The sequence below is a fragment of the Piliocolobus tephrosceles genome, chromosome 8 (genome assembly GCF_002776525.5).
Source record: "Piliocolobus tephrosceles isolate RC106 chromosome 8, ASM277652v3, whole genome shotgun sequence".
NCBI lineage: Eukaryota > Metazoa > Chordata > Mammalia > Primates > Cercopithecidae > Piliocolobus > Piliocolobus tephrosceles.
This window is the reverse complement of record NC_045441.1, coordinates 10,103,806-10,116,671: the sequence shown is the minus strand read 5'-3', so window position 1 is coordinate 10,116,671 and position 12,866 is coordinate 10,103,806. Positions and strand designations below refer to the sequence as shown.

Genomic DNA, 12,866 nt, shown 5'->3' with positions numbered 1-12,866 from the left:
TTTCACTCTTGTTGACCAGGCTGGTGTGTGCAATGGCGCAATCTTGGCTCACCACAACCTCTGCTTACTGGGTTCAAGCGATTCTGCTGCCCCACCCTCCTGAGTAGCTGGGATTACAGGCATGTGCCAACACGCCTGGCTAATTTTGTATTTTTAGTAGAGACGGGGTTTCTCCATGTTGGTCAGGCTGGTCTCAAACTCCTGACCCCAGGTGATCCACCCGGCTCAGCTTCCCAAAGTGCTGGGATTACAGGCGTGAGCCATCGCTCACAGCCAAGAAAAAAAAAAAGGAAGGAAGACAAAGTCAGGTGGGGTCTTTGGGGAAGGCTGATTGAAGGCAAGTTTTGAGCTATTTTTGTAAAGGGGGATTTTTTTTTAACAATAATTGGACAGCAGGCAGTTTAATTAAAACCACAACAGCAGCACTTTGGGAGGCCGAGGCAGGCAGATCACTTGACGTCAGGAGTTTGAGACCAGCCTGGCCAACATGGTGAAACTCCAGAAATACAAAAATTAGCCCGGTGTGATGGCGGGCACCTGTAACTCCAGCTGCTCGGGAAACTGAGGCAGGAAAATAGCTTGAACCTGGGAGGCGAAGGTTGCAGTGAGCTGAGATCACGCCATTGCACTCCCGCCTCGGTGACGAGTGAAACTCCATCCAAAAAAAAAAAAAAACAGCAGATGCCAAAACTGAGTCGTGCTGCCTTTGGCTTCTCCAGGGCCCCAATTTCCTCATTTCAGTTGGATGGGCCAGTTGACTGTAATGCTGCTAAAGGGATGTTCTGTCACTGGTGTTGGGGCAGCTGGGGTTCACCCTGCTCCAGAGCTCTGGCTAGGGTGCTGGGAGTGACTGGATCTGAAAGGGAGGCTTAGAACCGTGACCCTCCCAGGATCACAGAGGCATTCAGAGAGTGCAAGGGGCCTCTGGGACATAGTATTAGGAAAGTATTAGGAAAGAAGCATTTCTCACTCTCTTCTCTGCCCCTCCCCAGAGCTGCTGCCCAAAGGGAGCAAGGAGGAACAGCGGGATTATGTCTTCTACCTGGCCGTGGGGAACTACCGGCTCAAGGTGAGATGGGGCCCCAGTTCCCTTCACCCTCCTGTGGGGCTACAGGACCTTCTTACTACGTCCTCCAGGGTGGATCCCTGGACAGCAGGAAGGCTGAAGGGGTGCAGATGTGCAGAGCAGTGTCAGATGAGGACTCCAAGGGACGATCAGAGTGGCGAGGGTGTGGGGAGGAAGGTGATGTCAAGAGATTGGGTGCAGGCCCCAGCCTTGCACTGTTATCTCCCGCAGAGTTGGGGTTGTTTGTGGACTCTACTCTGTGGGGTGGGGCTGGAGGGAGGGAGGGGGTGGAGGTCGAAGGAGGAGCCCCCAGGGCTGAAGAAGGGAAGGCCCTTCAAGTGGGCAGGAGGAGTGGTGGATACTGAGGTGTAGCTGGCCCGGTGGCTCACACCTGTAGTCCCAGCTACTCAGGAGGCTGAGGCGGGAGGACTGCTTGAGCCTGGGAGTTTGAGGCTGCAGTGAGCTGTGACTGCGATGTGGCCCTCCAGCTTGGGCAACAGAGCAAGATCACATCTCTTATTATTATTTTTTTTTTTTCTTTTTTTTTTGAGACGGAATCTCGCTCTGTCCCCCAGGCTGGAGTGCAGTGGCCGGATCTCAGCTCACTGCAAGCTCCGCCTCTCAGGTTCACGCCATTCTCCTGCCTCAGCCTCCCGAGTAGCTGGGACTACAGGCGCCCGCCACCTTGCCTGGCTAGTTTTTTGTATTTTTTTTAGTAGAGACAGGGTTTCACTGTGTTAGCCAGGATGGTCTCGATCTCCTGACCTCGTGATCCGCCCATCTCAGCCTCCCAAAGTGCTGGGATTACAGGCTTGAGCCACTGTGCCTGGCCCTCCGCATCTCTTATTTAAAAAAAAAAAAACCACTGAGGTGTGTTTGACGCGTGCCTGTTTCCCCGAGTGCAGGAATACGAGAAGGCCTTAAAGTATGTCCGTGGGTTGCTGCAGACAGAGCCCCAGAACAACCAGGCCAAGGAACTGGAGCGGCTCATTGACAAGGCCATGAAGAAAGGTGACAGCCTCGGCCCCTTTGTTCAGCCCTGCTCTTCCCCATGCCTGGGCGCTTTGGTCTCTCTGTAAATGAACCCCTGCAGGCAGCCCCTCAGTCCCACCCCTTCCAGTCCTTAGAGCCCCTTGCCCTGCGACTCCAGGTAGGGGTGTGCCTCTGTTGAGGAGCAGGGCTGGCGGAAGGGGACGGGCTCCTGACACTGTCCCTTTCCTTCCCCAGATGGACTCGTGGGCATGGCCATCGTGGGAGGCATGGCCCTCGGTGTGGCGGGACTGGCCGGACTCATCGGACTTGCTGTGTCCAAGTCCAAATCCTGAAGGAGGCGTGGGAGCCCATGGAGAACGCTCCAGGAGGGCCCATCCATCCTCGCTGTCCCTTCCCTGTTCTCCCCCTGCACCCCTGTCTCTGTCCTCTGTGGCCTTCAACTAACTTCTGCTCCCCTGAGACCCGTTCTTCAGCCCCACATCATGTGCTTTGGGATGAGTGTAAATAAAACGGGGCTGTGGCTTGGGAACCCCCGTGTCTGCATTGAGGGGAGGGGTGGGTTCCGAACGCTGGGCACAGGGGCAGAGGTGTCACTCCTGGCCCTCTCCTGCCCCTGCCCTCCAGGTTGCCACGGGGTTCTTTGTCCACTGCGCAGCCCAGAGCCCACACCCCTCCTTCCTCCCTTTCCCGAAGCCACGTCCTTGAGAGTGCCGGGCAGCTTGGAGACATGGGGCTTTTCTATGGTCCCAGAGTTGTGAGAGGAGGCAATGACCAGAGCAGGGGTGGGCAGAACTGCGGGGTCAGGCCGGGCTTCAGGCCTGCGTTCTCCTCTGACCCACTCAGCTGCCTCTGTGGACTTTTCCACAGCAAGCCCCCTTGGCTTCCTCCTCCCCGACCTCCCCTCCCCTCCCTTTTTCTTCCTGTGGCCTCCCCTTCCTCCTACCTCCTCCTCCTCCGGGATGGGGGGCCCGGTGCGGGAAGGAATCCTGCATCTGGTATGGAGTAGGCGGGGGTCCTGGGAGGGGTCAGAGCCCAGGGCGCCCCAGCTCTCACCTGTGGGCTGGAAGGTCAGGACTCCGCCCCACCTGGCCAGTTTCGCCCCCTCGTGCCAGGCTCGGCATGGGCCTGTTTTGCTTCACTGCATACCTCTCGTTCCACAGCCCAGGCCAACTCAGCCAGGAGTGGGGAGGAGACACCTGAGGGGAGGCCAGAGAAGCCCAGGGAGGCCGGAGAAGCCCAGCAGGGCCGTGGGACCAGGGAGGTGTGCAGCCAGCACTGATGGCCCCCAGGGACAGAGCCCTAGGGAACTGGAGCAGGAGATAAGAGTGTCCACCCTGGGACAGGTGCTCTGCACTGGCTCGGGATGGGAACCCAGAGGCTGCTAATCCATCATTATTAACGAATAGAGTGGGTGACAGTCCCGATAACTGGGAACAGGTTGCAGAGCTTAGCCACAGGATCACGCTCCAGGCTCTTGGCAGCAGGACCAGCTCGATGCTGAGTCAAAGATCAACTTAGGAGGAAATTCGAGTTTTGGGCGAGAGCGACTCCCTGGTGGCCTCACTCAGCCCTGCGGCACTCACATCCAGGACGGTCCCCGGTGCTGAGCGCTGGTTATGTGCAGGGGGCTTGACTCCCTGGTCCCAACGAGGTCTTAGTGTGTTGCCCAGGCTGGTCTTGAACTCCTGAGTTCAAGTAGTCCTCTTAGCCCAGCCTCCCAAAGTGCTAGGATTACAGGCGAGAGCCACTGTGCCTGACCCCTGGTCCCAGTTCTCAGGATAGCCCATGCAGTAAGCAGTCGGGTCTGTCATTGACAGAGCAGAAGCAGGCTCAGGGGACTAACACTCCCTGCCTGAGTTTCCTGGTGAATGGATTGTGGGGCCGAGTTCCAGTCCAGGCTGGATGGAGCCCAGAGCTGTGGGTCTCCCATTCTCCCGTCCCCTCATTCCAGCTTCGTCTTCCTTAAGAGACTCACATGCCCCAACCCCTCAGTCTGCGAGTATCTTAGATTGTTCTCACGGTCCCTCCATCCTTTTCCACTGAAGGCTGCTATTCATTCTCTCTCTGTCTCTGTCCCTTATTGCTCTGACGTCTGTCTCTATCATCTTTTCACTCCTTGTCCCTCTTACTCCGTTCTCTGGCCCCCAATGAAAGCTGAGTCAGACAGATGCTTCCCCTCAGTTCCCGGTACCTCCCCTGGGGGCCCCTCGTTGGCTGTATCGTCAGTGGCTCCAGGGTAAGTCTGCCCCCCCACCCTTGTGGGGCGGGGAGCTGGGGCAGCCCAGAGGCTGGGGGGAGGGGGTGGACTTTTGGCCCGTTTCGGTTATTCCTTCCATCTCGTCAACAGCTGCCGCGCGCAGGCTTAGCTCATTCCTCTGACCTGCCAGGAAGCAGAGAAACCCAGAGAGCAGGAGGGAGGCAGAAACCTGGAGGCAGAAAGTGGAGACGGACCTGAGCCCGAGGAAGACACAGGCAGAGGCCGAGGTTGATTCCCCCCCAGCCTGTCCAGACAACTCTCCTTAGCCGCAGCCCCTTCCAGTTCCCTAGGGGTTCTGCCCCTCCCCCTCTCTGGGGCACCAGCCCCCCAGGGCCCCGCATCCCACCATGTCGATGGCTGTGGAAACCTTTGGCTTCTTCATGGCAGCCGTGGGGCTGCTGATGCTGGGGGTGACTCTGCCAAACAGCTACTGGCGAGTGTCCACCGTGCACGGGAACGTCATCACCACCAACACCATCTTCGAGAACCTCTGGTTTAGCTGTGCCACCGACTCCCTGGGCGTCTACAACTGCTGGGAGTTCCCGTCCATGCTGGCCCTCTCTGGTATGGGGTGGGGAGCGCTCCAGGGGGAGAGGGCGGCGGGGAAAAGATGCAGAGACCCCAGGGGAGGGCGGGTACTGCCGTGAGGATGCAGGGAGCCCTGGATTAAGCTTTGGGGGTCTGGGTTCCTGCAGCCAGGAGGGCTGGGGACGGCCCCTGCCTAGAACTGGAGTGAAGACCTTGCCACACGTGGCCCCCTGCGCTAGCGTGGCACTTTTAGCTGTTACAGGTGCAGGCACCGGAATCAGACCCCCTTTCCCAGCCCTGTGCCGTGGGCAAATGATGAAACCAGCCTCATCCCACCCACCTGTAGGGTCAGGGTGAGAGTCCCAGTTCCCAGGTGACTGAGAAAGTGCAGAATGTTAATGGGATGTTAACACACACAGGCACTCAGTACAGATGAGCATGTGTTGGGGATGGGATTGCTGGGGTGGGCAGGGGGAGGCGGCCCCATCTTGGATTCTAGGTTGATCAACTTCCAGGCTCCACAGCCTCCCCAGCCTCACTGCGGGGGCACTGGTCTCCTTGTCCGGCTAATGTCTAAAGGGCCCCTGTGAAGGGAGGCGTCTTGCAACTTGCAGGTTGAGTGTCCGCTTTAAGGAGGCAGTGTGTGTGCAGGTGTGTGGGTCTTTTCGGGGTCTTAGAGGGCTGGAGCCGACAGCTCTTTGGGCCCAGGGCAGTTCTTTCTGTGGCTGCGGCAGCTTCCCACTCCCTGCTCCCTGCTCTGATGAGGCCGCCCCACTGTTTCTCCAGGGCAGTCTCCTTTCCGTCTGCCCCATGCCAGAGACCAAGCGCGGGCGACTATGAACTGCGTGTGGTGCCGCTGCACGCCCTCCTGGGTCCCTCAGGGCCAGTCCGCTCACCAGGCACCGTGTGGCAGGGAAGGAGCCAAGGGCGACACTGGGTGTGAAGCGGGGCTTGAGAGCTCATCCCTGGGGATGTCAGAGCTGCTCTGAGCAGTTAGGGGGCCTGGGTGGGTCTCCTGTGCTCCCACTACTCCCAGCCCCTCCTGAGGCAGCGGCAGAGGCTTTGTGTTTTCATCCATCTCTCCAGGACTGACTGTGTTCAGGGCTGGCGCCCCCCCCCCACCCAAACAAAAACTCTGTAAAAGCTGAGTACAATCTGGGCCAGAAGCCCAGAGTGCTGAGTGGCCAGAAGGGACACTGGAGGCAGCCCCTACACCCACTTCCCAGACACATCATACTGTGAGGAGGGGGCTCTGCTGTAAGCCTGCACACCTGAGAGGGGCACCCCGGGGAACTGCATGAATGACAGTGCCAGAGTCCCCAGGGCACGGGGATAGAGGGTGGCTGGGTTCCAGGCCTTGGGCTAGGTGCTTCCACCTACATTATTTCCGCGGTGGGGAAGTAGAGGGGATCTTTTACAGACACTGAAAAGCCTTGGCAAGGTGCAGCACCCCACCCCGAGTCACACAGGCAGGAGAGGGGAGCCGGGATTCAGACTCCACGGCTGGGGTGGTCCTGGGAAAGAGACCTGTGTCTCCCAACCGTGCTCCCCAACCGCTGGTCATGCAGCCCATGTGCCCCGGGCTCTTCGATACTCTCTCCATTGACTGCCAGAGCCACCTGGGGACTCAGACTCGTGTGGGCCCCAGAGTGAGTGGCTGGGAGGAAGAAAGTGCTCCTGGAGAACTTTGCCCCTCCTGCCTACCCCCCCACTCTGCACCCTGCATCCCCTGGCAGGGGCCCAGTCTTTCCCCTTCAGCACCAACGGTTATGCCCCACCCGGGAAAGGGGTGCAAGGTCCTTGGAATGCTTGGCAACTATGAAAGACAGAAGGGAGGAGAAGGGGGAAGCAAGAGGGAGCCAGCAGTCTCCTTCAGGCCTGAGAAAAGGGAAACTGAGGCACTGAAAGACTGAGCTAGACTGACTTGGATGGGTCCTGGGCCCAGGATTCCACCTAGATCAGAAACTTGACCACTTGTGGTGGTCCTGAGCTACTCAGGAGGCTGAGCAGGAGGATTGCCTGCACCCAGGAGTTCAATCAAGGCTGCAGTGGTGAGCTGTGGTGGCGCCACTGCACTCCGGCCTGGGCGACAAAGCAAGACCCTGTCTCTAAAATTGCCCTAGACCCTCTGCTATACAGCACTGCTGCCCCCTACCTGTTATTCCAGGAAGAAACCAGGTCAAAATGTGCAGCACTGGGCTAGGACAGTGGGAAGGACTTGGAGTGGAATCAGACGTGGGGAAGGCGACAGGGATGCTTAGCTGTGGTTTCTGTCATACCCAGTAACGCGAGAGTAACCTGATAGGGCAGCTGTTCTCAGTCAGGCGACTTTGCACAATGATTGTCATGGCTTGTGGGGAGGGGGTTGCTACTGGCACCCCATGGGTAGAGGCCAGGGAGGCTTTTGAACATCCCACAGTGCACGGGACGACCCCCAGAACAGAGTTATCCAGCTCAGGTGTCAAGAATGCCCAGGAGAAACCTGTAATCCAGGCACAAGCAAAGCATGCCAGGTGCAGGGGAGGAGTGGGGAGCGGGGTGGGAAGGGTCCAGATGCTGAAGGAGGGAGGGGTGACTGCAACTGGGTAGGCTGGAGGAGCCCAGGGGAAGGAGAGGACTTGGGGACTGTTAGGTACAAGAGAGCAAGAAGAGGCCGGGCGCGGTGGCTCAAGCCTGTAATCCCAGCACTTTGGGAGGCCGAGACGGGCGGATCATGAGGTCAGGAGATCGAGACCATCCTGGCTAACACGGTGAAACCCCGTCTCTACTAAAAATACAAAAAACTAGCCGGGCGAGGTGGCGGGCGCCTGTAGTCCCAGCTACTCCGGAGGCTGAGGCAGGAGAATGGCGTGAACCCGGGAGGCGGAGCTTGCAGTGTGCTGAGATCCGGCCACTGCACTCCAGCCCAGGAGACACAGCAAGACTCCGTCTCAAAAAAAAAAAAAAAAAAAAAAAAAAGAGGAAGAAGGTGAAGGGGGCCTGGTGCAGTGGCTCATTCCTGTAATCCCAGCACTTCGGGAAGCCGAGGCAAACAGATCACTTGGGGTCAGGAGTTCGAGACCAGCCTGGACAACATGGTGAAACCGTCTCTACTAAAAATACAAAAATTAGCTGGGCGTGGTGGTGCATGTCTGTAATCCCAACTACTGGGGAGGTTGAGGCAGGAGAATCACTTGAACCCGGGATTGCAGAGGGGAGGAGATGGGGGGAAAGGCTGACGACTGTGCCTGCCCCCAGGGTATATTCAGGCCTGCCGGGCACTCATGATCACCGCCATCCTCCTGGGCTTCCTCGGCCTCTTGCTGGGCATAGCAGGCCTGCGCTGCACCAACATTGGGGGCCTGGAGCTCTCCAGGAAAGCCAAGCTGGCAGCCACTGCAGGGGCCTTCCACATTCTGGCCGGTAACTGGGGGAAGGTGATGGGGCGGGGCTCTGCATGGCGGTGGGGGCCGGGGTCCCCCTTGGCCATAGACTTCAGGCTGCTTTGTCCTCACTTCATCTCCAATTCCCGCTCCTCATGCTCACCTCCCCTACCCTGCTGCATGGACACCTGCTTACCCCTGCCTCATCCGTACTCCCCAAATCTGGCAGCAAATCAGCCCAACGGCAGTGTTTCTTGAGCTCCCAGTAGGGGCCAGCCACTGCCAGGTGTGGGAGGGACCTCAAAGATGACAGTGAGCGGCTGCCTCTGGGAGCTTACATCCTGGCTGGGGAGCAGAGTTAGGGTGCACACTGCGGCACACACACAGTGCACAACCACAGTACCATACCATGGGGCATGGTGGCTCATGCCTGTAATCCCAGCACTTTGAAAGGCCAAGGCAGGGCCGGGTGCAGTAGCTCACACCTGTAATCCCAGCACTTTGGGAGGCTGAGGTGGGCGGATCACCTGAGGTCAGGAGTTCAAAACCAGCCTGGCCAACATGGTGAAACCCTGTCTCTACTAAAAATACCAAAAAAAAAAAAAACCAAAAATAAAAAATGCCAGGCATGGTGGCAGGCACCTGTAGTCCCACTGACTTGGAGGCTGAGGCAGGAGAATCACTTGAACCTGGGAGGTGGAGGTTGCAGTAAGGCAAGATTGTGCCACTGCACTCCAGCCTGAGTAAAAGAGCGAGACTGTCCAAAATAAAAAAAGGCCAAGGCAGGAGAACTGGCTTGAGCCCAGGAGTTCCAGACTAGCCTGGGCAGCATAGTGAGACCCCATCTCAGCAAAAAAACACAATGCCATCTGGCCACCGCTTTTCAATTTGCAGAACATTTCTGCATCCATGGCCTCACAATAAGTCTTCGAGGTAGGGTGGGTATTTCTGTTTTCCAGAGGTAAAACGGGCCCAGAAAGGTCAGGAGGCTTGCAGGAGGACAAGCCCCTAGTGAGTAGGGTAGTGCTAGCGTGGGGGTCTTCCTGGCTTCAGGAAAGGACGACCCTGGGCTCCCAGGGCCCAGCTGGGCTTTCAAGGGTGGGCGGGATTTGGATGAGGCTCCATCTGGGTGAGGAGATGATGGGATGAAGGCCCTAGAGGTGGGCATGAACTAGGCAGGTCTGGGATCAAACAGAGAAGAGGCAGGAGGAAGGGGAGGTAGTGGGAGATGAGCTGGGTGGGCTGGAGTTGGGGGCCTAAGGGCTACCCCGAGAAATTGACCCCAGGAAGGAGGAAGGGTTATAAACCGGGGTGGGGAGAAAGGAATTGAGTGAAATCGCTGCTCTTGGACTTGATGCCCCCGTCCTACTCTGGGCAGCCCCTGCCTGCCTCTCCCCCTAAGCCCCCTTCCCCGCTATCCCTCCCCCTGGACTGGGGTCCTCCTCCGGTCCCCAGGTATCTGCGGGATGGTGGCCATCTCCTGGTACGCCTTCAACATCACTCGGGACTTCTTCGACCCCTTGTACCCCGGAACCAAGTGAGTGAGGGGACCCCACCCCGCCCTCGGGGCAGCGGGTGGGACTCAGCCCTGCCCCCCGGCTGGTGCCTCACTGGTCCCACGCCTACGCGCCGCTTTTGTGCGCAGGTACGAGCTAGGCCCCGCACTCTACCTGGGCTGGAGCGCCTCCCTGATCTCCATCCTGGGTGGCCTCTGCCTCTGCTCCGCCTGCTGCTGCGGCTCTCACGAGGACCCCGCCGCCAGGTGAGCGGGGAGAGGCGCAGGCTGGGGCCGGGCAGGATTGGGGAGATGAGGGGGGCAGGATTGGGGAGATGAGGGCCGCGCCCCGGCTCTGACCCGGGCCCCTCGCCGCAGCGCCCGGCTGCCCTACCAGGCTCCGGTGTCCGTGATGCCCGTCGCCACCTCGGACCGAGAAGGCGACAGCAGCTTTGGCAAATACGGCAGGAACGCCTACGTGTAGCAGCTCTGGCCCGTAGGGCCCACTGTCCTTCCCAGTGCCCCAAGGAGAGGGGTCCTGGCCGGACCCATTCCCCGGTAGTAACCTCAGGGGCCGGCCACGCCCTGCTCCCGGAGCCCTGCCTCGGCCACGCCCCCGTGTCTTGCACTCCCGCGGCCCCTGCAGGTCAAGAACTGCTCTTGGGAAGTCGCATATCCCCCCCTGAGGCTGGATCCCTCATCTTCTGACCCTGGGTTCTGGGCTGTGAAGGGGATGGAGGTGTCCCTGCACGTTTGTATTCTGTATAAATACATGCATTAATAAATGTATATTGTGATCGTTCAGGGCTTGAAGGTGTCAGAAGCGGCCGGCCAAGCAAGGGGTGGGGGGTGGTGCCAGGGGTCGGTTCAGGTCTCGGACCCCAGACTGTCACCCTGTCCGCCACTTTGGGGCTGTGTCGTACATCAAAATAGAAGAGGGGTTGCAGCTGACTTCGCGAGTGGCACATAATTGCTGGTAAGAGTCACCAAGGAGCAGATCCCGGAAGCCCCCGCTCCAGGAAACTGGAAATAGCAGAGATGACCCCTGGCCAGCCTGAGATCCCAAGCTGCTCCTTTCACTCTACTCGCTGGTCTAGTGCAGAGCTGCGTGCCCTGGGCCTGAGCGTGGATGGTTATCAGGAGTGATAAGCCTTTTGAAATTCTGTTTAACATTAACTTGGGACTGGTGCAGAGACTTTGGGGAAGGTACAGTACCTTCTAGAAGAGCCTCTGGAGGTCTGTCACCAGGGGTGTGTGGGCACCTCGGTGGTGTCCACCTCAGACACAGTTCTGGGTTGTGGGTGGGTTTGCTGCAGGCCCAGTGGGTGCTGAGCCCACAGCAGCACCCACTTAAGACAGGACAGTGAGACCAGATGTGGTAGCTCATGCCTGTAATCCCAGCACTTTGGCAAGCTGAGGCGGGGGGTGGCAGGGGAGGATCACTTAAGGTCAGGAGTTCGAGACCACCTTGGCCAACATGGTGAAACTCCTTCTCTACTAAAAAAAAAAAAAAAATTAGCTGGGCATGGTGGTGCATGCCTATAGTCCCAGCTACTCAGGAGGCCAAGGCGGGAGGGTCGCTTGACTCCAGGAGTTGGAGGCTGCAGTGAGCTGTGATTGAACCACTGCACTCCAGCCTGGGCGACAGAGGGAGATCCTGTCTCATAAAAAAGAAAAAGAGAAAACAAAAGGACAATGAGGCCGCTAGGAAGAAGTCTGGTATCCAGTGAAGTGGGGAATGGAGCCCTATCCCAGCACTATCCTCTGCCGTGCGAACAAGTGGCCAGTCCCTTGAGGAGCCCTGGATCCTGATCGCAGCCCCCTCCCCTTTCTCCTCCATCTCATTCATTCGCCCTCACCAACTCTCCCCTGGAATGGAGAAATCTGCATCGGCATTCCACCTGTACCTCTCCCCTGCGCTTCGGAGGTACATGTATGTTCCTACTACGTGGGCTCCAGACACATCGAATTCATCACTTTCCAGAGAGCTGCAGTCCCCATCATCCCTGTCACCAGCATGGCCGACATCTCTGTCTGCAGATGGACAACCTCTCCCTCCCCTCTGCTCCTCTCCTCTGTTCACTGCCAAATCCTCCTGACTCTCCCTCTATGGTGTTTTTCACACCCATCTACTTCTCTCCCTTCTCCACTGCATGGTCCTGGGGCAGGCCCTCATCCTCTCCTGCCCACCCACTACAGGGTTTCCCCAACTGGGCGTCTCGAGCACGGTTTTCCTAATGCACTCCTGGAGAACCACTGACCACCCTGCCTTGGCAGGTCCTGGCCCCGCTAGAAGAAAGCCCCAGTTATGAACTTGACATGCCGCCTGGCCCTAGCCCACCTTTCCATCCCCATTGCTCCCTTTCCTCTGGATAAACTGTGCTCCACCATCACACCAGGCTGCTTCCTGGGCCCTGGGCACACCTTCACATTGGGGCTGGGATCCATTTGGCTGGGCTCCAGCCAGATACACTGGTGCTTTTCTTTTCTTTTTTTATTTTGAGACAGAGTCTCGCTCTGTCACCCAGGCTGGAGTGGTGCAATGGCGCAATGTTGGCTCACTGCAACCTCTGCCTCCTGGGTTCAAGCGATTCTCCTGCCTCATCTTCCCGAGTAGCTGGGACTACAGGCGTAGTCCCATGCCCAGCTAAGTTTTTTGTATTTTTAGTAGAGACAGGGTTTCGCCAAGTTGGCCAGGCTGGTCTCGAACTCCTGACCTCAGGTAATCTGCCTGCCTCAGCCTCCCAAAATGCTGGGCTTTACAGGCATGAGCCACTGCACCTGGCCAGAAGCCCTGGTACCTTTTGAGCTGCTCCCTACATAAAGGGTCCTGTGGCCAACAAGTCTGTGACCATCTGCAATCCTCTCCCTCCACACCGTCTTCAGAAAGTGTGCGGATGTCCCACTGGCCAAGGCCAGAGTCAACGTGGAAGGGACTGTACATGTGCTCAGTACTGGGAAACCTGTCTCATGGGGGTCTCTAGTGCAATAACTCACCACGGAGAAGTCAGGGGCCATGTGACTTGCTTTATTAGCACATTGACAGGTGCCTTTAAAAGTGTCTTCTACAGGACAGGCTCAGTGACTCATGCCTATAATCCCAGCACTTTGAGAGGCCAAGGTGGGAGAATCCCTTAAGCCCAGGAATGCAAGACCAACCTGGGC

General features: G+C 58.1%; 2 protein-coding genes across 2 annotated transcripts in view; both read left to right on the top strand.

Moving 5' to 3' along the window:
- The window catches only part of FIS1 (fission, mitochondrial 1), a 5,862-nt gene extending 3,274 nt beyond the window's left edge, over positions 1-2,588 (top strand). Inside the window, exons 3-5 of the mRNA XM_023194466.1 lie at positions 993-1,069; positions 1,972-2,077; positions 2,294-2,588. Of these exons, the coding sequence (XP_023050234.1) occupies positions 993-1,069; positions 1,972-2,077; positions 2,294-2,391 (281 nt within the window). The 3' untranslated portion in view covers positions 2,392-2,588. The remainder of the gene's footprint in view (positions 1-992; positions 1,070-1,971; positions 2,078-2,293) is intronic.
- Positions 2,589-2,744: 156 nt separating this feature from the next.
- Positions 2,745-10,505, top strand: CLDN15 (claudin 15). The gene is made up of 6 exons (XM_023194465.2): positions 2,745-4,295; positions 4,407-4,880; positions 8,082-8,246; positions 9,662-9,743; positions 9,852-9,968; positions 10,080-10,505. Exons 2-6 carry the CDS (start codon positions 4,664-4,666, stop codon positions 10,183-10,185), a joined length of 687 nt encoding a protein of 228 aa, XP_023050233.1. The 5' UTR covers positions 2,745-4,295; positions 4,407-4,663; the 3' UTR covers positions 10,186-10,505.
- Positions 10,506-12,866: the final 2,361 nt, after the last annotated feature.